This window comes from Acyrthosiphon pisum, chromosome A2, assembly GCF_005508785.2.
Source record: "Acyrthosiphon pisum isolate AL4f chromosome A2, pea_aphid_22Mar2018_4r6ur, whole genome shotgun sequence".
NCBI classification, from domain to species: Eukaryota; Metazoa; Arthropoda; class Insecta; order Hemiptera; family Aphididae; genus Acyrthosiphon; species Acyrthosiphon pisum.
Window position 1 is genome coordinate 106097256 of NC_042495.1, and position 25895 is coordinate 106123150.

Consider the following 25895-nt stretch of genomic DNA (forward strand, 5'->3'; position numbering starts at 1 on the left):
AAAAATACATAGGCACACATTTTTTTTATAAGCATTTGAAGTTGAAATTTTGACAACATTTATCAAATTTAAAATTGAATAATTATTTTGTAGTTAAAAATTTATAAAATGTTCAACTTTTATATCTAAGGATTGAGAATTTAAAACAAGATTTCGCGTAATTATTTAATTCTGTTACCAAAAATTCTAAGAAATACATAAGCACAGTTTATTTTTATAGTCATTTTAAGTTCAAATTTGGACGAAATTACATATTAAAAAACCTGGAATAACTATTTTAGTTATTTTGTTGTGATTGTATAATATTACTTGTGGGTACTTGAAACTTCTAAAGTATACTATTATATATCTATGATAGTACCACGATTTGTTGTTGATGTATAACGCGTTACCTAATGGATATTGTGATATGATTAATTTGGAATTTATTATTGATACCTATTATAGGTCAATTTTTTTTTAATACTATAGATAAGTATACCTATAATAGGTATGTCTAATACCTAGACTGACAAACCGTCTCCGCTCAGAATTGTTTTTCTTATACAATGATATTATATCATTGAATTCAAATTATATACTATCCATTATACAGTGAGCCACTTGTAACCTACTGTACAGCAGAGCGACATCCACTTACCCACCTTTTTTTTTTATAACTTTTTTAAGTTTCTTCTTCTTTAGTAAACTTGGCCACTAGGAACATCCGGACATACATCCTTGCCCCTATTTTTCTCTAACTGCTGCCTGTATCCTGCAGTCTAAACCTCCCCCTAACGCTTTCACATCATTCCTTACTATGTCTTCCCATCTCAGATGTGATCTTCCCAACCGTGGTCTTTTGTCAGTAGAGTTTTCTTCTATTGCTATATGCTTATCATGAGTGTATTTTGGTTTTTCAAGTTTATATATTTTTCAACTAAGTATTGAAATAACTAACTTCTAACTATATTATTTTCACCAACTAACTTCTAACTAATTTGTGAACATTTTAGAAACTAACTTAATTAGTTTTTTATATTAACGGAAGTAAACTTTAACTGGTTGAAAAAAATAACCTACTTGTCCAGCTCCATTAATTTATATTATTATAATAGTTATACGTAGGTACCATTATTAAGGTCTAAGATTTTTTTTCTGTCACGCCTGCACCGAAAGTTTAATTATTTTTGATGCCAGACGAAGCGTTGTAAAATGACCTTTTTCCGTCCAATGGACAGTAAATACTTTATAGTTTATTGTGCCCTGAGGGCGGAAAAGATTTGTCCACCCGCTGCAATGAGTTGTTAAATGTTTTTCACCAGCTACAGCGGTCCGATAAGTTGCTATTAAAATCAGATTAATATGACATGAACGTTTTGATACATTTTTTCTAATTTTATATCAAATATTAAGTGGCAGTGGCGTATTTAGGTTGGTTTATAGGGGTTCAATCCCCTACCCCTCCCCGAAAATAAAACGACGTGTACACATAATTTAAATATAATACATGTACGTATACATAATATTATAATAACATTATGTCTCCAGTCTCCACACAATAACAACAATTAAAAAATAAAATAAAAATATTACGTACAAAAAAACAAATCATAAATACCTACGTCCATACATTATCAACAATCGGCATATCGACATACAATGACAACGTCGGTCGTCACACGAGCCTCTGTATTACATTATAAGTGGCGTCTGCAAATATTAACCCCACACCCCTGAAAATAAATGTATTCGGGTGGTGTAGAATTATTATTTATATCAGCACTTCTCCCCCCCCCCTCTCCACTACCTCCCCGTCACCACCACCACTACCGACACACCATCATCTGTACGCCACTGGGCTTTAATACTCCGTCTGTCGGTCTGTTGTCCACCACGTATAGCGTACCTCGCATACCAAAACCTGAACCTGATATCCGTGAACTACAAGGAGCTGGTGCAACCACCGTGTTACGTGCAAGCAGTGCACAACGTTCCGCTGGTGGGCAAATGCACAAAGATGCTACTGTTGAGGCTGTTCAGATTGCGGCCGGACCTGTACCTGCGCGACTTGCACGTGGTCGGATTTAGCTTGGGCGCTCAAGTGGCCGGCCACGTCGGGCGGCTGATGAACGGCACTATCCAGCGAATAACCGGTATGTACGAATAGTTATAATATTATTATTCTTTGACCGTGATAGACCACGATAACAATGTTACGATCTAATAGATTAATGATATTATTTATTTAGTCTAGGTGGTGAGGGTTCTGAGTTCTTTTAAGTTCTTGACAGGTCTGGATCCAGAAAATTGGAACAAGGGCTGCTTAAAAAAAAATTATTGTACCTACTTTCTATTTTAGATTACCCACACAATTTATAATACAATATAATTAATTTTGTAATAATTTTATTGGTGGCTTGTTGGTCTAGCTGGTGTCCCCCAAGGTGCTATTGCCTCTCCCTTCCTATATAACTTGTACACAGCTGACCAACTAACTACCCCGTATACTTCAGTAGATGAATTTTCAGAAACGTAAGCACCGGTAAACGCCTTCCCGAAGACAATTTATCAAAGTAGATGGTAAAGAATTATTTTCTAAATAGGTACAAATCAGTTAATTTGGGAGAAACCAATTCAATTTTTAAATATAACATTAAATGTTTTTTTTTTACCTTTTTTTCATATTAGAAATGTTATTTTAATTGTTCCTATTGCCTTGAAATCCAAACCCTACTAATAGGTAATACATTATTTTGTCTTATGATTGTCAATTTAATATTAACATACCCTGAACATTGAACTCATAATACTAATACTTAATAGGTAGGCACACCGATATCAATGCATACATAACAATAATATAACACAGCCATTACACCACTAGATGCTAGGTTTCCCTGGGTTGAGTCATTAGGTAGGTACCTTGTGTACTAATTAGTGCATCTTCGATCAATCATTTTATACTAGGTATATTAGGTATAATTGTATAAATCTATAATCTCTACGATAGTATTATAATATAGAGAATATAGATTATAGACAGTAAATCTTGTCCGTCATCCCCGTTGAGGTACCTTTTGGATTTCGTAATTCACTATTCAGTCAAAATTTTGATTGTGTGGTCCAAAATTTAAACATACCTACTCCAAGAACAGCTATTAGTGAAAGTGTAATACCTAGGTACACCCAAAGTCCAAAATCAATACTAAATATTGATCAACGATCATTGGTCATAGAGAAAAGGTAAAAAATAAATCACGATGGTTTGCTCGAAATCTAAAAACAAATCTCGAAACAAAAATCTTATACCACTACATAGGTATCTGATGACTTGTGAAGTGAGTCCACCTATTTAAATTGAATATACAATTTTGGTTTTTATTTACTCATGTCTCATACATAATGTATACAATTATTTTAACAGTATTTCAGTCCGGGTGGGATTATTAAAATTCTATCTACGATCTACCATAATATTAACTATTTAATTTTTATTTAAGGACTTGGATATTGGAAAAGACCGCAAGAGTCTGACTGCCAAGGGCTTCCTAGGGTTCTGTATTACAGGGGCATTGGACATATATAATGGTGGGGGTATCGGGTATGGAGAAGGGTCGGAACTCCCTCATGAACTAATTTTTTATTCATAAGATATTTTTTTAGAAAATGTTCAAGTATAAAATATTGTTCATATCCAAAATAGGTAATTTAAAATCATATCTATTGCAGGTCTAGACCCAGCATCCCCGCTATTCGACACGTTCTTGCTCAGCAACGAAGTGTTGGATAAATCGGATGCATTGTTTGTGGACGTAGTGCACACCAACATAGGCTTCAAAGGAAAAATGGCACCGCTAGGTCACTTGGACTTTTACGCCAACAATGGCATCGCACAACCTGGCTGCGGCACAAGTAATTATACCTTTTTATCTGACATCGTTAGTGTACACGATAAATAATAATTGGGTAGTCTGTGCCCATAATAGGGGTGTGTTATTGATGTATCATATTTATTTGTTGTTGATATATTTTGAGCACTAATTGATTTCGGTGAACCATCCAGATACGTCGTGCAGTCACGTGCGGGCTGTTGAATATTTCGCAGAGTCAATAAGCAGCAAAACTCAGTTTTTGGCCGTCAAGTGTATAAGTTACATAATGTACAAATTGAAATTTTGTAAAACATCTGAAACGTCACCATTAATAGTCATGGGCGAACATGTGAACAGAACGTGAGTGAATACCTGTGTAATGTGCCTCTACAGCTATCTTGTTACATAGTATAAAAATATGAATGTTACAATGTTACAAAATACAAACATGAAAATAATAGATGCAATGATGATTGTTATAATGAATTTTGATATTGTTTTACAGCCAAAAAGGAATTTACTATTTTATGACTAATAGTAAACCGCCATATGCACAAGGAATGGATACATATGAAAAGAAAAAAACTACAAACACGTCATCAACAACTGGCTCATCATCACAAATTGACCAAAATGACATACCTTTGACTGACCCATAAAAAAACAAGTTGTCTACTAACCAACAACAATATGTCAAGTATTTCAAATCAAAAATCGAAAACATCAATATATTTTAATATTGTTACATGTAAATTTTAATACTGTCTATAAAATATATTTCAACTGCTAATGTCTCAAAACATACGAGTTATAAGATAACATCTAAATGGTGTATAATTTAATTAGTATCTAAAAAGTTGTGTAATTTTACAGTATCAAATTATTAAAGCAGTAATTGTCCGTTGTTACATTACCAATAAAATGCTTAAAATTTGCAAATGATTATTTATCTCAGCCGATTTTTGTTTTTGAAATTGAACCCCTGTAGAAATAATAAATGTATTAAGCTCAATAGTATAATATATAAAAAAAATTGCATTTTTACCCATGGTTCTGATGAGTTGACTTAGTTCCACTCAAGACTATGTAAGGAGATTGTGTTTCTTTTTGCTTGGATTGCAGCATATTCAATGTACCAAGAGGTGTATCTGTTGAACTCATTTGTTTCATTAGCTAAAAAATGTATAAATTATTGAAATATACGAATTTAAATGAAGTTTGTTAGGTATAATAGTTAATAATTAATCAATTACGGCTTCTTGTTCGGCTTTTTTTATACGTTTCTCTATTTTATTTTTGCCAGGACCCTTCCCGTGGAATTTATGTGACAGATACCTGAAATAATTTTAATTTGTATTATTAATATTTGCATAAATATCTACTCATTTTAGATTTTAAAATGTTTACAAACCTAAATGCTTCTTTTTCACATAGTAAATGACCATCATCGTCAATGTAATCCAGTTTTATATTTGGTTTATAGCTGTCTTTTTCTCTAAATTCTACTGTAGGGCCACTGTATCTGTCTCTTCTACTTAATTTATCATCTTCCGCTCTATATTCACAAACATAATTCATTTAATAAATTTAATTTAAAATTAACAAATAACTTATTTATCAATTTAATAATAATGTATTTTAATTTATACATGATCAAATCACCATTATAATATTTAACAATATAACTTACAAAAACGTTTTATCTTCAATAGAATAATTTTTAGCTTGCAAATGAGCAAATCTTGAAGCAGATGGCCGAGCATTTTCTTCTTTTTCAATATACCCTTTACTCATAGCCAATCTTAAGGCCCCAGCTACACCTTTACCTAAGTCAGGTTCTGGTTCTAAAATTGGCTTGCTATCAATTGTTTTTAGATCTATTAACTTTTTCTCTGAAATTAATAAAGTAAATGTAAAAAAACACTTTTAACAAATAAAAACGTGACATACCCATTTCTACTTCTCTCCATCCATCATTAGATTCATCCGAGTCAACTGCATGTTCTTGTTTTAAATTATTTTTATCATAGTCCTAAAACAAATTATAAATTCTAAAAAAAAATTTTTTTAATAAATTTAATCAAATTATGTATGTACTACCATTAATGACTCATCTTCTTCTTCTTCTCTATTCCCAGCTTTGCCATAAGTTGGTATATCTCCAAGAGTTCTACAAAACTCAGCAGTAGAGTTTAACACAATTGCTCCTAGTGCATTATCATTATATTCAGTTTTCTAAAAACAATTAAATAAAATATCAAATAATTTGTTGAATGTATAAAATATAACTCAATTTTATTTATAAATTATTAAATTATTGAATTTATATAGTAATTAAGGAGATAATTCACTATAGTATACAGGTTTAATAAATATGAAAAAAAATACTTACAATCAATGTATCAGCTAAGTCAGGTTTTCTTTCAATTTTTTCTAACTGTTTTAATTTTCTTGCCTTTTTTAATGCCAATTGTAATCCCATGTCATCATCATCTTCATTTTCCATCTTCATATTATAGATATCCATTGGTTTGTCTATTTAATAATTAAAATACAGTTTTATGAAATTTTTGAATTTGTCTTTATATACAATAATATACAATATTATTCTACAATTGCCCTGAACATGCTACAGGTAATCATAATATAAGTTTCGTAAACATTATTCGGTATTCAACCACCTAGGTTTGATTTACACCAATTATGGCTGATAAGCGATAATTAGTCACTCAAATTTAGCTTTTTACAACTTTTCTACATTCAGAAAAATGCTCAAGCATGTCTTCAAACCACCGAATCATTAGTACAAATATTAAAAAAACAAATATAGTAGGGAGAACGAAAAGTGGCCGCTGATGGGCACACTTCTAGTAATGAATTTTTGTGGTGGTTTTGTAAAATAAGGAGCACAAATTTTGAAATATTAGAAATAGATATAATTACCTAGTACAAATGTATTAGAATGATTTTGTATATGATTTTTAGAACCACTGTTTTAGAAGAAAAAAAGTTTGCTATCATAACGCCAACGTCCACTTTTCATTCTCCAACTATAGCTTTTTAGAATCTATAAACTAGACTCTCATCATTAGGTACCTAGATTTATTTATTTATTTCTGATCTAGAGTACTCCAGAAATATGGGGTTTACTTTACCCGAGGCCATTAACAAATAATATTAATTAATAAAATAGTTAACACAATCAAAATGATTGTATAACCAAAAGGTCATATCAAATGAAAGACAAAAATCAAATTTAATATTAAAAAGCAAAAGTTACTTGTAAATAAGAAGGGTTTAAATACAACAGCTTGATAAAGGCTATGATTAATAAAAGGACCCCAAGTGCATTTAATACAAACGATTCATATACAAATAAACATACCATTTAATATATCATCAATATCATCAAGATCATCATTTTCTTTGGCATTATTATTTGCAAGCCGTAAAGATCTTTCCAATTTATCTGCTTTCAATGGATTCACTCTTAATTTTTTTTTCTAATAAAAAATGTGAGTTAAATAATTTATTATTTAGCCAAATTATTAAATGAAATTACCTTGACCTTTTTAAATTTAACACTCATTTCAGTATCATTATAATAATCAGACGCTAATTTCAATTGAGTCGTATTTAAAGTTTCTTGATTTAACTTTTTTTTTAATTTCTCCTTTATAGTATCTCGTTTAATTTTATACTCATCGACACCTAAAAGTAATTCATATATAATATTGATAGTAAACTTAATAAATGTTATAAATTGTTCAAGGTTATTTAACCAAACCTAACTAAACTTAGGCAGTTTCTAAATTGGATAACAAACTGAAAATAGCTAATATTCCAACCCAACCAAATACTTTATAATTAGGTTAAAAACTGAACTTATGAAATTAAAATGTGAACTGAATTTATTGAAGAACAAAAAAAGAATAAAGTATTATTGTTGTAAAGGACTTAGGGTAAATATTATTTGTATTTAATCAAAAAAATACATAGTCTCAAGATTTAAGAATTTTAGTTTCAATTTAATATACAACATAAGATAAAAAATGAGTTAAAATTTAAAAAAAGTTTAGTCCAGGTTCGGTTCATTCTAAAAAAACCACCACTTATTTTTAATTAATTAATAATTTTTATAATATAAATTGGAAAATATACCAAGTTTAAAACTTTTTTTTTTTAATCCCTCTATTTCTTCGTCATATTTTCCAAGGACCACATTTGGGCTGTCAATGTCCATGTCTTCTAACTCATCATAACCACTATAATTTAGACGTTGTTTTCGTCTATCAATATTCTAAATAGCAAATAGAAAATATATATAATATCGGTATCTTTTTATAATAGTTGTGTATAAAATGTATTTAAACATTTTAATATTACTTGTTTATATGATTCATTATCAACCATATTAACATTGACTAAGACATCTGCATCTTCTGCTAATACATCTTTATCTTGTAATGTCAAAATAACGTCCTTTCCCTCAATAAATTCATCCTAATCAATAATTAAGATAATTAAATAAATATAAAATAAAAAAGTTTTAATTAATGATTAATTGTGTTACATACCATTGAGTGTTGAACTTCTAATCCCTTCAAATGTTTACTTGAATAAAAATTCTTCATTTCACTTTTTGTGCTTTCTTCTATGAGATCCCCAACACCAAATACGTTGTCCATTTCTTCCAATTCTTGAGCCTTTTGACAAAACAAAAACATTGCTGAAAATTCATTCCAAAAAACATAATAATAAAATACTGAGTATCTATAAAAAAAAATGTAATTAGTTACCCTTTTCTTTGCTTTTTCCATCTCATCTTGAATAGTTTTTGTTTTTTTCACCCAACTAACAGCATCTTCTTCAGAATCACTGTCTGCCAGCTTTTTAACATTTAATATCTTGTTTTCAATCATACGTTTTTCTTTTTTCTCAGCTATTCTTGCTTTTATTTTATCACTTTTATTTTTTTCTGTTAAACTTACTAAATAATTAGAAAAATCACAAGTTAATACAAAAATAAACACTTCTTAAATTCAAATTGTTTATTACATGCAGGTTTATGAACGAATTCGCCTTCATCGCCGGCAATAACTTCTAAACCATCATCTCTACTTTTAGTAGTTTCTTTATTTTCCATCTGCAATGGCTTGAGGCCTAATTTAGCTCTAATTTTATTTGTTTCATCAATTGACAGACTGTCTGCTGCTGATGATATAGAAGGAGGAGGCGGTGGTGTAAGGCTTGGAGGTGGTGGAGTGCGAACCTCATTTCGAGATATTTTTGGAGGCGGTGGTACAAAAATAACATCATCATCTAAATTGTAAGATAAAACAAAATTATTATGTACATCTGAAAATAAATTTAAAGAATTTTTATATTTTTTATTAATTTTATAGTAAAATACACAATTTTTCTTAAAAAATAGGTAGGAATTTTCAAAACATTTTATTTTTACTATTCTCATTAATAATATATAATAAATGATAACATAAACCGTAACATTAATGTGTATATTATATTAACAGAATGTATTTTCCTTCTTATTAAAAAATAATAATATTTAGTTGCCAGGGTCGTTAGCAAAATAATTATTAAAAAGGTATATTAACAATTATTTAAAGGGTTATTTACACTGGCTACATTATATATTAAATGATACAAATTAGTATCTGGATATAATATTAATATAGAAAAATTAAACAATAGTTAATAAAAAAATTACATTTTGAAAAGTAAAAAATCATCCTTTAATGCTTTGATAAATTCTTAAAGCCATCTGGGTTAAATGTATTAATAAAATAACTTGCCTGAACTGTGATACTTAGAATGTTTGTCTTTTGGCTTTTCTTTTTTCTTATGATGTTTCTTGTGTTTCTTATGTTTGTTGGAGACATCAACATCAGACAAATCACTAGATGGATGTCTTTTTTTCCTATGTTTGGACGATAAGTCACCGTCCGACGAATCACTGGAGTGGTGTCGTTTCTTCTTGTCTTTCTTCTTGTGTTTAGATGACCCCATAATTTCAAAAGGCGAACAAAAATTCAACTATTTTATAAATCACAGAACGCGGTCAAACATTAATATGAATAATATTAAGACGTTAAAAATACGTCGTGCGGCCGTATCGTTTATAAACGTTTAAAAAGCATTGAGTTATAGTTGTAGTCCAAGTGCTAATCTCATTTCTGTTGTGCTTAGTGTTTTCTGACGACCGTGATAACGTTTCTCGTCATGGAATAATCGCTTTTATCGATGTACCACCCCACCATAGAACACTAATATCATAGAACAATAATATGTATTTAATTATTATATGGAAAAAGCGTTGGCAACACTGCGTCTGTCCGAACAAAACATAAATAGATGTTATTATTTATTTATATACACATATTATTATTGTTTATTATTATTTTTATTATTAGTATTGTTCTGATTTAGGTTCACGTCATGGTTTTCCTATTATTGAATACCATACAACTATTCTATATTTATTCACGGACTACAAGAATATAGAGTCTATCTTAGTACGTTTACTTATTCGATTGGGTGGGGATGATGAGCAGAGGCGTCTGCATAGTGCATGGCTCGATGCCCATCCACCCAAGCACCGTGTGGTCGGACGCCATATGAACTCGAAATGCCGGTGATCAATGCCAACTTTCAGTCGTCCATCTGCAGTCTACACTCTACAGGTCGAAAATCTTTTTTCTTTGCTCTCTACAGTCAACACCGTAAAATCATCATAGAGTAAATACGGTTGATAGTTCACGTTCTCGCTTCACAGTTGTTGTAACTTGTAAGTTGTGACTATACTAACTACTCGTGTCGCAGAATAAATTGCTTGTGTACTTGCGAGTTGCGTTTGCTTCGTGAATTGTAATGGTTGAGCTTAACCACTTGGACGTCTCGAACGCGTTTTTAAATTTTAATTGTTTTATTATTCGTTAACGGTCCGTTTTGTGTTACATTTTTGATTTCATTACTGTTATAATATGGACTGCGCGGCTTAAAGTGTTCCTCACGTTTACTCAACATAATATTATATTTACCGCATTTATTGTTTAAACGTTTTCGAATATTATTTATACTTGTCGTATCGACTTGTACCTACCGTTTAAGTTTAAACCATTATTCATCATGTTTCCTGATATCGAAGTTATGAAAATGTTTCACCAAGGTGGTACTTTAATCGATCGATTATTTTACATGGAATGTTTTCAAAAAAAAGAAATGATGGGTGAAGTGTATGTTGCGTTTGCAAAGCTACCTACTGCTGGAGATAAATTTCTATACACATATAATCTGCTTAAAAAATATAATAAATTACCTACAGAGTGTAAATTGACAAATCCCAAAAATAACAAAAAAGCTCGAAAAATCAGAGCTGATGCAAATATAAAATTTCAAAATGCAGACTTTAAATCCGCATTATTTGAGTACAATAAAAGTGTAATGACTGCAAAAATCGACACTGAAGACTATGCGTTGGCTTTGGCTAATCGTTCTGCTGCCCTCTATCATTTAGAAGAGTATGATGCCTGTATCCAAGACATTCACCATGCTTTAACAAATAAATATCCTATCGAACTGTCCTATAAGTTATATGAAAGAGAAGTGAAATGTCTAAAATATATGGGGAAAATATCACAAGCCAAATTAAAATTTAAAGTAAGTATATTAGACACTTATTTACAAGATATTATACCTAACGCCAAACATTTATTTTTTTTTTTTTAAGGAATTTTTGTCTCATTTATCTGAAGCCATTATTTCCAAAGAAAAGAAGAAAGGAATTGAAATGCAAATTAAAAATTTTTTAAGGGAAACCAATAAAAAAGAGACAAATAATAAACAAGATAAACTCAATGTAATAAAATTATTTGGAGGTCCAAATAAAAATATCCCAGCGTTGTCCAAATTTGTCAAAATGAAGTATTCAGAATCGATGGGCAGATGTTTGGTTGTTTCATCTGATATTAATCCAGGTAAATAGGGTTATAGCCAGCCTTACATCATATACTATGAATGGAATTATGCCCGTGTAAACAATTTGAAGCACATAAGCAACAAATCTGTGACTGAGATGATGCTTGATGTGTTTATACGTGAGCCAAACCGTCGTACATTTATCTTTTAGTTAGTATTTGTATCCTAAACTAAAATAGAAAAATATGCTTTATTTCTCTTTGCATATGCGCACATCAATCATCCCAATCAGAGACTTAATGCTAACATGTCTGTGCTTAAAGTTATTGGGACGTGGGTTAATAATATATAAGCTGATGGTATGTTTTCCATGCGATGTCATTACCGGTTTGAACAAAGGTCAGCGTCTGACACGGCTGTGCTGGTCCACTTTTTGACACTGCAGTGAAACTATACCTTAAGCTGCAAACCAACAGTTATTTGATCAACCACTACTGCATAATAGCTTTAATTATTGGAAATAGTATTAACTATTTTGGAAAATGTATGATAGGTACATGTACCTACCTAGTTCTAACAATTGTATAGGAATTGCTCATATTTGTTATGTCATGTCCTATGTGAACGTGGCGAGTACATGCTGATTGTATTCTGACCATGTTGTTCTGCTACAGTGAGATGCGGCGAAATATAAGCTGTTTTGTTTTTTGCCAAATTCACGTAGGACACGGCGTTAGTGACCCACTTTGATTTATGATTTTTAAATTGTTTCCGATATTTCTCATTCAATAATTGAAAGAAAAGTAGATTTTTAACATTGTATAATATAATATCTAATACTGAATAAAAAGTTTTTTATTCCTAAGCAGTCCTAAACTTTTTAAATGACATTAGGAGGAGTTTTCACTTAACTCTATTTTTTTTTTTTTTTTTGTCACTGAGTTTTATTTAGTTTATTTGTTAATAATCCAATTTGAATTGTAATATTTTGCTTTAATTATATTTCAGGAGAAGTTCTTGCTATTGAAAAACCTTATGTAGGGGTACTAAGACGTGAATCCTATGAATATAACTGTCGGAACTGTTTTAAACGTTGCTTAAATGGCATACCTTGTCTAAAATGTACTTTGGTAAGAATTTGTAACATTACCAAACTTAAATACTATATAATATTATATTTTATTTTTAAAACGTTTAATTGATTTCTAAAAAATACCCATTAATTGATCAAATAATTTTTCTATTAATGATTAGAGATCGGATTTTGTAGCAAAATAAATCGTTAAAGGGACATTTAAGATTGCCAAAAATGCATTTTATTTAATTCAGGTAATCTTTAAAATCATGCAATTATTTTTGCCTTTCTAAAAGTTAAAACGGTTATTTTCGATAAAACTGCAGTAATTTTTTTTTTTTTTAATTATGCTATTAATTATATTACCTTGATAACAAACTTAACAATTTTGACGACTAGAAAATTTCACATATTTTGTGTTTTAATATAGTTGGTAACCTGTGCAATATAATACAATTATTGTAGTAATGTATGATATTTTCGTGAAAATTATTCAAGAATTCGAAAGAACATTAAGAGGGAATAGCAAATTAAACATTACAATCAAAATTATAGAAAATATCTGTAATATACAATTATGTATTACATACCTATATAAAAATTATCTTATAATCTCAAACTCGTAAAAAATTAAATTGCTACAAAATTTGATCCTTATTTATTATTTATAAAATATCTTATTACTAACCAAATTATTGTATAATATTATTCATATTATTTAACAGGTAATTTACTGTGATGAAACTTGTAGAATAAAATCTTATGAGAGTGGCCATAAATATGAATGCTCATTGTTTTCAACATTTAACAATTGGCCTGGTATGGATCACATGGAACATCTTTCACTTAACATATTCTTAAAATCAGTTTGTGAGTTAGGATTAGACAAGTATATTGCTACTGTATGTGCTTTGAATGCTGATACTACTGATCCGATGATGCGAGGCTTTAATAATGTTGGCAAATATTTATCTGACCAATTTTGTTCTGTATATACGTTGGAAGGAAACGAAACTAAGAGATCAGTAAGCGATCTATTTTCAAGACATTGTCATGCTGCAGTTATGGTTTCAATTATGAAATTAGCGGGTCTACAAATACCAAATCATCAATTAGGTACTGTTGGTGAATCATTAGTTCATATAATATGTGCAGTTTCCTCTAATGCTCATGGTATAACACAACCCTCGGATTGTAAGACCCAACTTAAGTTGAGTCTTGATAACAGATTTGTACCAGTTGCTTCTTTGTTAATGCCAGTGCTGAGCTTGTTGAACCATCATTGTGATCCTAATGTAGTAAGACACAACTACAATGGAACTATAGTCCTCACAGCTATTCAACCTATTTCTAAAGGCTCACAGGTAATCATTTTATAACCATTATTAATATGTAAAAATTGTTTACAAAAAATTCATATTGTTTTAATTAAAATTAAATCTATAAAAACTGCATCAATACCTCATTATAAATTATACATATTTTTTTTACTTAATTTATTTTCTACTTCAATGTCATACTACTATTTAGGTTCGATACAATTAATTTTTAGGTTTAGATAGTTATCCAAGTGACTGATATTTTTGTTTTTAGCTTTTTGATAACTATGGATTATTGTATGCTACACATCCAAAAGAATCTAGACTTCAAATACTTAAAAACCAATATTATTTTTCTTGTGAGTGTTCGTCTTGTGAAGATAATTGGCCATTGTATGATGTATTAGCTAATCAGCCACAATCAGAGTAAGAAAAATTAATTATCCTTATAATATTATGTACTTATACTCATCAATTATTTTATTACAGATGTAAAATATTTACTGACATCAGTCCGGACTTGTTACAAAAATCATCAATTAAGTTAAATGAAATAATTAACAAAATTAAATCGAATGAATGTGATGGTCTCCAATACATTCAGTTCTTATACTCTCATTTGAAACTTCTTCATGATAATGTAAGAAGACCCTGGGGAGAGTACTGCGACTGCCAGGAAACTATCAAAGAAATTCTTTATAGCACAGCCGATAAGTTTATTATTGAAGATTATTAATTTATTATTATAAAATATACTGAGGTTAAGTATTATTTTATTTATCAAAAACTTTTTTATGTAATAACCAAGGAGACATAAATCATATTTTTTTTTATATATTTGAGATTGAATATTATTTTATTATTAAGGAACATTTTAAATTGTAAGTTGAAACCTCTAAACCATGAATCCATATTATTAAAAATTTTCTACTCATATTTAAATTCTTAGGGTATTGCATAAGGTATAAAAAATTGTAAGTTATTACACGAGATTATTAAATTTAATACATCATTATACTTTTATATAAAATAAAACTTATTTTATTATCAGGTCATGAAATTGTTTACAAAAATATTCATTGTATTATATACACAAAAAAAATTATATTTCATTGTGCAAAGGTAATTATTTAAAACACAAGAAATTAAATGTTGATCTTAGTTTGATTTTTTTGTATCAAAATGATTTTATTTACAGTTCAAAAAATAAGAAAACTTCTTAATTCCTTAAAACAAGTTTTGCATTTAATCTGCATTGGATTCCTCATTTGGATTGTCTTCAGCAAGACTATCATCATCTCCAGAATCCGTGCTATGTTCGTGTAAAAGCACATATTCCCTAGAACTGAACCCAAACTTAACGACGTCTTTCTCCATCAATTCCACATATTTTTTAGAATCTATACGCTGGTTATTAACATAAGTGCCATTAGCTGACTCTAAGTCAATAATATATGGCCGAATACATCTGACGTGGCGCCCATCTTTTTTGGCAGAAACTAACCTGTATTGAAGAGCTGCATGCTGTTTTGAGCACGACGGATGATCTATTGGTATGTCTGCCACTTTACGATCACGTCCGAGTAAATACCCACTTTGTCTGTGTATGTGTAATACAGGTAATTGTTTCTCTCCTTTGAATGGGTATAATCGCCAACGTCGTTTCGGTTTTCTCGCCTCAGCTGGCTCACTATACTTTATAACTACACCATTAAAAGTATTTGTATCCTCAGCTAACTTCCCAGTAGTTTCAAAATTTGGTTCTTCTTTTTTTACTACCGGTTTCTTTTCACTAGACGAGTCTTTAGTGCCCCATACGTGATCAGCATCTGACTTGCCTTGATGTCTTGAGTTGTCCCTGCGGTCATGCCTTGGTCTTTTTCTACGATCATCGTCATCGGAATTTGAATTATGTCTTCGGTGTTGTCGTTCAGGGGATTTATTGTTGTCACGATACTTGTGTGGCTTTCGACGGTCAAAATTGTCTTCTCTAGAATAAAATAAGTTAAAAATGATTAGTTGTCATGTTAAAGCTAATGGTTAAATGATGATCATTTGAGGGCCATAGAGAAGAAAAATAGAACAAATATTAACAAATATTATAGCAAGAGCCGAGATAAATAAAAACAAATTTTTCGTTAAACAATTGTCAGTAAGATCAAAATGTAATAATTTCAAGGTTGAAATTTGCTAGGCTACCCATTGTAACTGTCATGTCAACTGGTAATGTTAAGTATGTCAAAACGTCACACACTTCTATCATCATCATCATTCATTACCTCTTTAGTGTTAAAATGTATAGATAAAAAAAAATAGGGGAACAAAAAAGGTTATTATTTATTATTTCTTAATGTAAAGAATAAGTACCCTACCTATAAGAAATGAAATATAATCTTAAAAAGTAAAAACACCGACAAAAATGTGGAAGTCATCCAAAATGGTACAATCAAATATTCAAGATTATATTATACCCAAGTCAGACACACAAAAATGTTGATGCACTAGATACGACATTTATCATCATGAATTGTTTGTGTGTAGCCATATCTTATATTATTTGCCAGTCAATTTTCAGATAATTGGTTTACATTGTACGACTCCAATTGCTAATAATAATAGTAATTATTTTAGACATATATTGACTAAATTTAAATGTATGTCTCGTTACTATTATACCATTTTAATTAAGTTGGGTACAAATGTAATAGTAAATAAATAAATAGGTAATGCAAAATAAATTTTACTGATCAGATTTCCGGTGAAAAGGTATTTAACCCCCTTTGACTACTGTATTAACTTTATTGGAAATTATTTTTTTGTAGAGATTTTCTGTCTATATTTACTAAGCCTACACAAGGCAGCAGTATATTACTGCTTTTGTACTATTACTGTTTATAAAGGGAATTTAATTTATACTATAGTTACAACATTAAACTCGAGACTAAATTTTCATTAAATTAAGGTTAGGTTAGGTTTATTAATTGTTCAGCATGGAAAAGTTGAACATTTAGATATTTTATGATTGGTATTTATTGACAATTATAGTTTTTAGGCGGATTAAATCCGTAAACTACTGATGTGATATATTTTTGTTTGGTATTTTTCCCATTTTTAATAAATAATTAGACTAGAATATAATCTATTTGCGAAGGTAGGTAATAGGGTATAACATATTATTATTTCTTACGTCATGCAAGTTATCATTTTACTGTTCATTTCATGTTATATTATAAAAAAAAAAAACTGAAAAAGTAATAAACAGTAGAAACAATATAATATACTTATCACAAATATGCTTTTAACATTAAAATTAATAGTACAAAGCTAAAAATCACTCTTGTTAATAGTTATATATGTCTATGATAATAAATGTTCTCACTTGGTGGAAATAAAATAAAAAAACATATTTTTTAACAAAAAATAATTTGTTAAAATGTATAAATAAATTAATAATACTTTTAACATAATTTTATATATACTATACACAAATAATTTTTACATAAAAATTTGGACACAAAAGAAAACAAGTTGGTATTGGTATAATAAATATAAACAAGTTAAAATATAATTTCATCAATAATATGTCTTAATAAATGCACACTTATACAAAAAATATTGCTCCTTATTAAATAACTCGTTAATACTAGTAAATAATTAACATTTAAAAGGTAATTATTATCACAACAATTGAATCACCAAATTGCATAAACATTATGTGCCTGTTGATGCTGGTAATATACTACTCGTTTTATTTTTTGTCATTATCAGCTAACACGGGGTAAGCTAATGTAATTGTCAAAGAATCATTATGTTCTTCTAAGGAAGTTTGAGAATAATGCATGACTAGATCTTTTAGAGAAGAATATATATTGTAAGGTTCAGCAAATCCAAATCCTTTTGGAGTTCTGTACACTATACAATGATTTACAACTCCATTGCAAACTATAGATAATGCTGATTGTCCTGTACGACTGGGTCGTATCAAAAATGTTCCATTGCGCTTGCCATTTAACATGCGCTCAGCATCTGCGCGTGAACAGGATTGTAGCAGCCAAGTACTCTCATCTAAATGAGAAAGGTTCTGGGCCAGTTGAATATCTTCAGGCTTACAAGTATTCCAATCAGTGCCGTTCAACACTCGATGAATTGCTTCATAAGCCACACCATGTGTTAATAACCACCGAACTGATTTATCTTTTTGACGTGTAAGTATTGCACCTTCTGATTTTAATTTATACATTTGCCGCTCCAATGTCTGACTATAGTCCACTTGACTAAAAACAAAATAGCTATAATTAATATCAAATATTATAATATATATTAAAAAAAAAAAACTTACAAGAATAATTTCTCCTCAAGTGCCGCTTTGCCTTCTAGCAGTAACTTAATTCGTTTTTTTACTATTTCAATATTTTTAACTAGATTATCAGCTTCATGGCGTTCAGCTTTTTTAAGAAATTTATCATGTACTCTTAGCTGATCTTCAAACATTCTATTTACTTCCTGGTACTGTTGCAGTCCCATACGCATCACCAATATATCGGCCGTTATAGACTGAAATTCTTTAGACAATTCTTCATATGAAATAGATTTCTTCAAAATATCTTTAAGCACTTCGATCAAACGCATCCATACAACGTCTACATTTAAACTTTTCCAAGTACCGAACTCCTCATCTTGTTGAAATCTGGACACAGGGTACAATAATTTTACATCTAATGTTGCATTATATTGTGACAACGAAACTTTACGATAATGATTCACAAGATCAATGACAGAAGAAAAATTGTAAGGTTCCGAAAAACCGAATTTTTCATTTTTGTGATATATTTTTATTAATTTATTGGTTCCTCCTTTCCTTAATGTCAATGTGTACTCTCCAGCCTTGTTTGATGCATTTCGAACCAAAAACGTACCATCAGGCGTGTCAGTAAGTTTTTCCTGTACATCATCTCTGGTTATGTCGCCCCAATACCATTCTGCTTCTTCTATGCAACTGGGTTCCAGTAATGGATTTAGCAGTTTGGTTGCAATTGGTTCGACAGATTGGGGGCGATTGGTTTGTGATAGTTTACGAGGTGGTAGAGCCGGTGCGCCTGTGGGAGACATGATGCTCCATGACTCATGGTCTTTTACCATAATCTGTTACAATTAATTGTCAACGAACAGCAGGATTTCTGAAAAAAAAATATATATATATATGAATAAACGTTTGATCAACAAATTGAAGTAAGATTATTGAAGTTTTTTTAAAAATACAGTTATTATTACTATTCATATGGCAAAAAAATGAATTACCCTACGATCATTGTTCTAATATAATTTAATAAATAACCTCATGGTAAAAGTTTAGTTTTAGTTTAATTAACACTTACCAGGAGCGTTTATGCTTATTACATCGGCGTTAGCTAAATGACTTTCATCAGTATTTTTTTCAAAATGTAATAAGAAATTTGAAATTGCCATCAAATTCTAGAAAATTACACTTACTTATATTATTTTTTTAATTTACAGTAAAATATTAAAAACTGATTTGATAATGATGTTTTTACACTTTTTTAAGAGAAATCACTTGCGTACACAACAAATAATGTAAATTAACAATAACAACAGTATAATAATTAAATTTTCAATATTTTTATTTTAATATACATTTAGCTAGGTACAGCTAGGACACTTAAAGAATTGTATTTTAGTAATAAAATAACTTTCACAAGGTAGAGGTTTTAGGTACATAGTACCGATGCATAAACAAAAACACTCCAATTTTTAAAGGCACATTAACTTAATAAAGTTAAAGTTAATCTAAAAAAACTTTGAAACATTTAACTAAAATATTTTAATTATGTATAAATAATCAGATAAGATTCTTCCTAATTGAGGGATTATTCTATGATCAGGATGTCGTTTATATTAACTTATTATGAAAATCAAAATAACTAGTTATGTAAAAGCCTTATACCTTACAGGATACTCGATTAAAAACATATCAGTATTTAGATTCAAACATTATCGTTAAAAAAAAAAATAATAATAATAAAAAAGGAAAACAATAAATTTTGCACCAATTTGCTAATACAAGATATTTGCTACCACATCAATTAATATTAATTTAAAATCATACATACATACGTCATAATATTAAAATTAATTTATCATTAATCCTATTTAGTGGTTATATTACTATCAACAAATAGTCTGTAAGAATGGTAGATAAATATATCGGTAGTTAATCAAAAAAAAAAATACTTGTCTAGTCAAAATTAACTTCTCCTTATTTTTTAGATGAAATGACTATCAAAATTTCCACACTCAGTAACATATGAATATACATATACATTTTTTTTCCTAATAGCAAAAACAATGGTAAGTGATAAATGATAATGGTTAGCTTATATCACTTTTTGCTCAAATAATATAATAAGGCCTACACATTTATCATTGGAGTTAAATGTGTTATTGCACTGAAATCAGTTTTTTCTTATAAGATAATTTTAATTTTATTGCACGATAATATTTAAGAAAGCTGAGAAAATAGAATACATTTATAATACATTCATTTAATGATTAATAACTGATATAAAATAACAAAAAATATTGAAGTTGTCAGCTTATTAAAATATAGGAACTGTTTTGAATATCTAGGTACCTACAATTATATTATAAATTAAATTGAGTAATAAAATAATTTTGATGCTATAACTGTAGGTATTTAACAAAAGTTAAGATAAGCTAACAAAAAAGTGAAGTATAATTAATATAATAATAGGTAGATATATGATAATGGTTGAAGATAAAATTTTGACTAGGTATATTATTAAAAACAATATGTGTTTTGGTTAATACTGTTCTAAACAATTTTCAACATATAAAATATCTAATATTACTAGAATATTAATTTTATTTAATCATAAGATTACGTATAACATATTCATATGTAAAAATATTATGTAACTAAAATAATCAGTTTAATAATGAAATGAAAAATATTTACACTTTTTTAAGGACTTAAATAAAGGTATAATAATTCTGTTCTAAGTGTTTGCAAATAAATATTTTAATACGAAGCTTTAAAATTGGTCTATGAATATGTGTAGGTATAATATCAACTTTGTCCTGTCTATTAATTATTGTAAATTGAACATTTCCTACATGCTAATCAACAGAAAAAAAACTTTTTTTTTTTTAATATGTCTACTTTAAGTTTTATATTTATTTTTTAACTATGAATAAACATTAAACCAGGGAACTCTCTCTGCTTATAGTACGTATATAGAGAGTATCTTGTCATTTAATAACTGTAATGGGTATATTAAAATGATAAATCATTGTATTTGTATATGAAAAACGATTCTGAGCAAAGAAGACAAGTGGATCAGCATCTATTCTTAAGGATTGTTCACGTTATATTATATTTATTATATTATAAGCATTTTCTTAATTCATTAGGTTAGGTTGAACTTATTTTAGACAAAAAGATGTCCATAGAATGGTTTGAATAGGTTTGTAACATAAATAGTTTAAAATTAAGTCTAAATACTTTTTGGTATAAAAAATAAAAATGTTTCAAGTCCCAATAATTTATATTTTTAGAATTTTAATAAAATAACTGAATGAAAGAGTGACTAGGAATTTTTTAACAACTATGAGAACAACTTATAAGGAACCTTGTATTAAATGTAGGCATTTTTACAATGAAACAACAACTGTACTATGATATAAATATTTTATAAAAACAATGTCAATATCTTCACAGATATTTCTTTCTAAATTACAACAATATGAACAAAACAAAAATTATTTTTTCAAAAACTGGTATTCCGTACATATTCTGGTTTTCTGATAGTATTTGAATTTCCAAACTATTAAGGAACGTACTAGGAATACATCGTGGGATGCCAACTTAATCATATTTGGTAACAGAAACCACCCTCAATGTAGAAAATTAGAATAAATTGTCTGCTCCAAAATGTGATATAAGAAAAAAAATTTGTAAAACCAATATTAATTCTCAGAATCTAAAATAGGGAAATTTACATTTTTAAATAGGTATAAATTACAACAAGATGCTATACTAAGTACATACAAAACTTTTAAAAACCTCATTTGATACAAAATACACATCATTCACTTCACATTCAATAAAATCGTGTAAATTGATTTAATTTAAAAAAACTTAAACCGTGTCATGTAGTAACCAATTTTAAAAGCTTTTTAACTTGAGATACCTACATACATTTAATTTGTTTAGTAATAACTAATCAAGTAATAAATTTTAACTCTGGCCCACAGGAGAAGGAACCTATGCCTTGACAAGAACTCATCCAAGTTTGTATATCACTGCCTTGTTCCACGATCGACACGCTGTTAACCAACCTCCGATCAGTCACAAATAATAATTGATAATGGTCAGAAACACAGTTACGACATGTTTATCATGCCACCAGGCATATCTGAGTGAGACAAATAGGTCCCGGTACGTTTATCTACAGTCAGTTGTATGCGCTTAACAAGTTCCTTCTTTCTTTTGTGGGCTGAAGTATATGTACACTCTTTGCATACTTAAATATAATATACTTTTGGTATCAACTAAATAAGTTTTTTGACAGACAACGATGTATGAAATTATATACCAGGGGTAGCCCAGTGGTGAGTCACAAGCCGCAAATTATAATGAAAAGTAATATGAAGAGCAGGAAAAGGAATAATACCCCTTATTGTATAAGTAAAAATAAAAGCAAGCCACTGTTTGGCCACTCCTGTTATATATTACATGCTATTATGAATAACCAAGTTATTAAGTACAGTAACAGTATCAAGGAAGCTAAACGGTTGTATTTAATTCTCATTCAATCTGTTAATAATGAATTGGTTTAAAACATGGGAAATAAATCAAGTAGTACAAAAGGTTCTTAATTTTGAAATAAGAAAAATCTTTAGAAGAGTGTAAGATCTGTTACTGTAGTAAATGATAAGCAGCTAATTAAGTTTATCGCAATCACGGAAATAAGAAAAATTGCATATACATAATGTTATAAACAATAAATGGTGCAGTTAAAAAGACAAAAAAGAAACTAAAAAGAGTTCATAACATTGGTTATAATCGAGGTTATAATATAGTAGGTACAGTATGGTTTCGACCTGTGTTTTTGGAACTTCCCACAGACATGATTGAGAGGGCTACGACTCTCCAAGAGGCTGAAGAATCATATAGAAGGTTCTATAAGTTAGTAGAGGATTTCTTGTCCGCCACGGAGGACGAAGAGCGTGTTAGGCAGTTGGTTTGATAAATATATATGAAAGCTATAGCCACCACGGCATATATTTTTTATATATTTGTATTTGTATATTTGTGATTTGTATTTTGAATAATTTTCTTATTAATGTTCAATAAAAGATGCGATTAGGGTAGAATTAATAGAAGTAATAGAAGTTATTTATATTATGGAGGTTTCCACCTCAGTTGTGATACCACAAGCAATAAAATAAGGTACAGTATAGAATATTACTGGGATAATGACCTTAGGGTTGACTATGGTTAAAATAGAAGGTTCAAATTAAGAGTAAAATCAGGAACTGGTGTGTCTTGGCAATAAGAAGGATTGCGAGAAATATGGTCGTTGATATGTACTAGATTCTAGAAGATTGAATACTATTAATAAGAATAGGTATAGGTAGTTTTAAATAAAATACTTACATTTAAATAAATATCCTTAGGGTACCACTCTTATTTTTATAATCCAATATTAAAAAACTGAAGAGGTTGTATGCTTGAAACTACTGGACCGATAATAAAAGTAGAGTAACTATATCAATACGTTCATTGAGGATGTTTTAAGCTTATTCTTTCAATCCCAATAGTTTGGAAAAGGGTGGCTCATGCAGAAGTTTTGTTTTGGCTCACACAAATCAAATAATGTTCTGGTCATACAAAGAGTTGCCATTCGTTACACAAAAAAATTGGTAAAGACTAGCCAACTCGTCATGTGTTGTTATAAAGTTATTTTATAATTAATTCAAAGTAATTAAAATATATAACAATATGCAATGTCCTTATGTTTGTAGCTTATAAAATCAAAAAATACTCAACCAATTTTTACAAAAGTTTCAAAGATATCAGGAAAGGTTAGAGAGTAGTTTGAGCCACATTTTAAAATATACCAAGTGCTATGTCTGATCAGCCACAGGCAGATTGTCCATATCGACTGAATTAATTCACAAACAGAAGAAAACCAATGCCAATTTTCCAGTGAACTTAGCTATACTAAAACTGACATACACCCAAGGATAACAACCCGGATAACAATATAGTTAGGTCTATATTTTAGGTTTTTTAATCTTTTCCCTGCGAGTTTGAGATCTGATTTACAGTTAGGTAGTATAAAAATACTATTTAAATTTTCTAGGTATTCAAAAAAAAAATAAATAAAAATCACCAAAACAAACTCGAGTAATCTCAACAAAATGTAATTCACTAGCAATTATAAATATTAATAACCTGGCATGAATTAGTTCAGAATTACTGGTAAAATTAAATATTTTTAAACAAAAAAAAAGTATTATACTCAATTATTTAAATAGAAAGTAGGTAGTACAAACCAAAACTAAAATTAAACTAACTTGTTGCAGTTGAATTATTTGTTACCTACCTAGGTACTCAACTGGTAGATTGTCATTAGTGTAATAAGAGTATACCTCGGAGTATACCTAACTACATCATGAAAAAAATGAGTTACAGATAGGCAATCACAAATACTGTCTATGGTCTTAAGAGTGCAAATTATTCGAAATTCAACAAAAATTATATCATACTTTACTTTCGAAGAACACTTATAATATAGCATAACTCTCATTCATTCACATGAAACGTTTAAAGCAAACCGTCTTAACATGGTCTATGAAGTAGGCATGCACGCATACCAAGCGAAATCGTTGAATTTAACTTAAACAAAGTGTTTAAGGCGAAAAGAATCATTAAAATACCGGAAACTCACTCAATTGCATAATTCAATGAATCGACGACGTATGTAAAGTAAAAAGCAAAGAATCAATTCGATGAACAAACCTAAGTCGAAACGATATCAAAATTTCAACGATTTCACAACAGGTACACCTACCTACCGCAATACTGCTCAGACGCAGTTCGTAGGTACATCATAGAGATACCCACAAAATACATATCTACATTTTTTTTTGATTGACACTCACTCTTCATGCCATTTTGACGTGTGTTTGTGTTTTCTTTCGTCCCGTCTCGATGACATCTCGATGAAGTCGACGAACTGATGCGTTCGATCAGCGGTCGGTTGCGTTCTCACTAGTCGTCTGCTACCTAACCTATCGCGAACACCGATCAAGAAGCATTCAGCGGAGTAGCAGACTTACGATATTTCGTTACTGAAATTAGCGACCGTGAAAAATAAATAAAAAAACAAATAATTAAAAAAGAAAAAATTATAGGTGATTTACTACAAAGGCCTAAACCGGACTAGGGTCCGCGGACAACAGGTGTCACGGAACAAAGCGCTGGGTTTGACGTCACACGGTATTACCACTACATTAGACCGACGTAACCGTTTATTCCATGCGCGAGCATAGTCTTCGACGGTACCTATGACGGCTCATGGATAAGAAAATCAATCGACGGTGTTTTATCAACGCCACTCGGAAACGAAACCGTCTAAAAAATGACCAAACGAAAAAGAAACG

General features: G+C 29.6%; 5 protein-coding genes across 10 annotated transcripts in view; 2 read left to right on the forward strand and 3 right to left on the reverse strand.

Moving 5' to 3' along the window:
• LOC100160237 (pancreatic lipase-related protein 2) overlaps positions 1-4801 on the forward strand; it is a 38782-nt gene extending 33981 nt beyond the window's left edge. For 4 of the 6 annotated variants that reach the window (XM_029489387.1, XM_016803892.2, XM_016803889.2 and 1 more), the window contains 4 exons: positions 1884-2135; positions 3712-3894; positions 4046-4214; positions 4360-4801. In XM_029489387.1, the coding sequence (XP_029345247.1) occupies positions 1884-2135; positions 3712-3894; positions 4046-4214; positions 4360-4513 (758 nt within the window). In that variant the 3' untranslated portion in view covers positions 4514-4801. The remainder of the gene's footprint in view (positions 1-1883; positions 2136-3711; positions 3895-4045; positions 4215-4359) is intronic. The other 2 variants (XM_029489386.1, XM_016803890.2) reach the window with 2 other exon arrangements.
• On the reverse strand, positions 4555-10048 carry LOC100162285 (U4/U6.U5 tri-snRNP-associated protein 1). Its single transcript, XM_008184267.3, has 16 exons — positions 9671-10048; positions 8913-9176; positions 8654-8844; positions 8432-8560; positions 8241-8357; positions 8016-8154; positions 7417-7565; positions 7240-7357; positions 6247-6389; positions 5955-6089; positions 5805-5886; positions 5545-5746; positions 5266-5409; positions 5108-5189; positions 4900-5027; positions 4555-4836 (listed from the first exon to the last, which is right to left on the reverse strand). The coding sequence occupies exons 1-16, from the start codon at positions 9882-9884 to the stop codon at positions 4806-4808; spliced, it is 2268 nt and encodes a 755-aa protein (XP_008182489.1). The 5' UTR covers positions 9885-10048; the 3' UTR covers positions 4555-4805.
• A 268-nt stretch (positions 10049-10316) lies between these two features.
• LOC100575853 (SET and MYND domain-containing protein 4) lies at positions 10317-15353 on the forward strand. Its single transcript, XM_003244085.4, has 6 exons — positions 10317-11534; positions 11605-11851; positions 12801-12922; positions 13593-14231; positions 14461-14612; positions 14676-15353. The coding sequence occupies exons 1-6, from the start codon at positions 11004-11006 to the stop codon at positions 14920-14922; spliced, it is 1938 nt and encodes a 645-aa protein (XP_003244133.1). The 5' UTR covers positions 10317-11003; the 3' UTR covers positions 14923-15353.
• Positions 15354-15431: 78 nt separating this feature from the next.
• LOC107883605 (smad nuclear-interacting protein 1) lies at positions 15432-17402 on the reverse strand. Its single transcript, XM_016803884.1, has 2 exons — positions 17374-17402; positions 15432-16176 (listed from the first exon to the last, which is right to left on the reverse strand). Exons 1-2 carry the CDS (start codon positions 17400-17402, stop codon positions 15432-15434), a joined length of 774 nt encoding a protein of 257 aa, XP_016659373.1.
• Positions 17403-17441: 39 nt separating this feature from the next.
• LOC100160876 (phosphatidylinositol 3-kinase regulatory subunit gamma) lies at positions 17442-25656 on the reverse strand. The gene is made up of 3 exons (XM_001949118.5): positions 25395-25656; positions 18526-19363; positions 17442-18460 (listed from the first exon to the last, which is right to left on the reverse strand). The coding sequence occupies exons 2-3, from the start codon at positions 19323-19325 to the stop codon at positions 17935-17937; spliced, it is 1326 nt and encodes a 441-aa protein (XP_001949153.2). The 5' UTR covers positions 19326-19363; positions 25395-25656; the 3' UTR covers positions 17442-17934.
• Between the last annotated feature and the right edge of the window lie 239 nt (positions 25657-25895).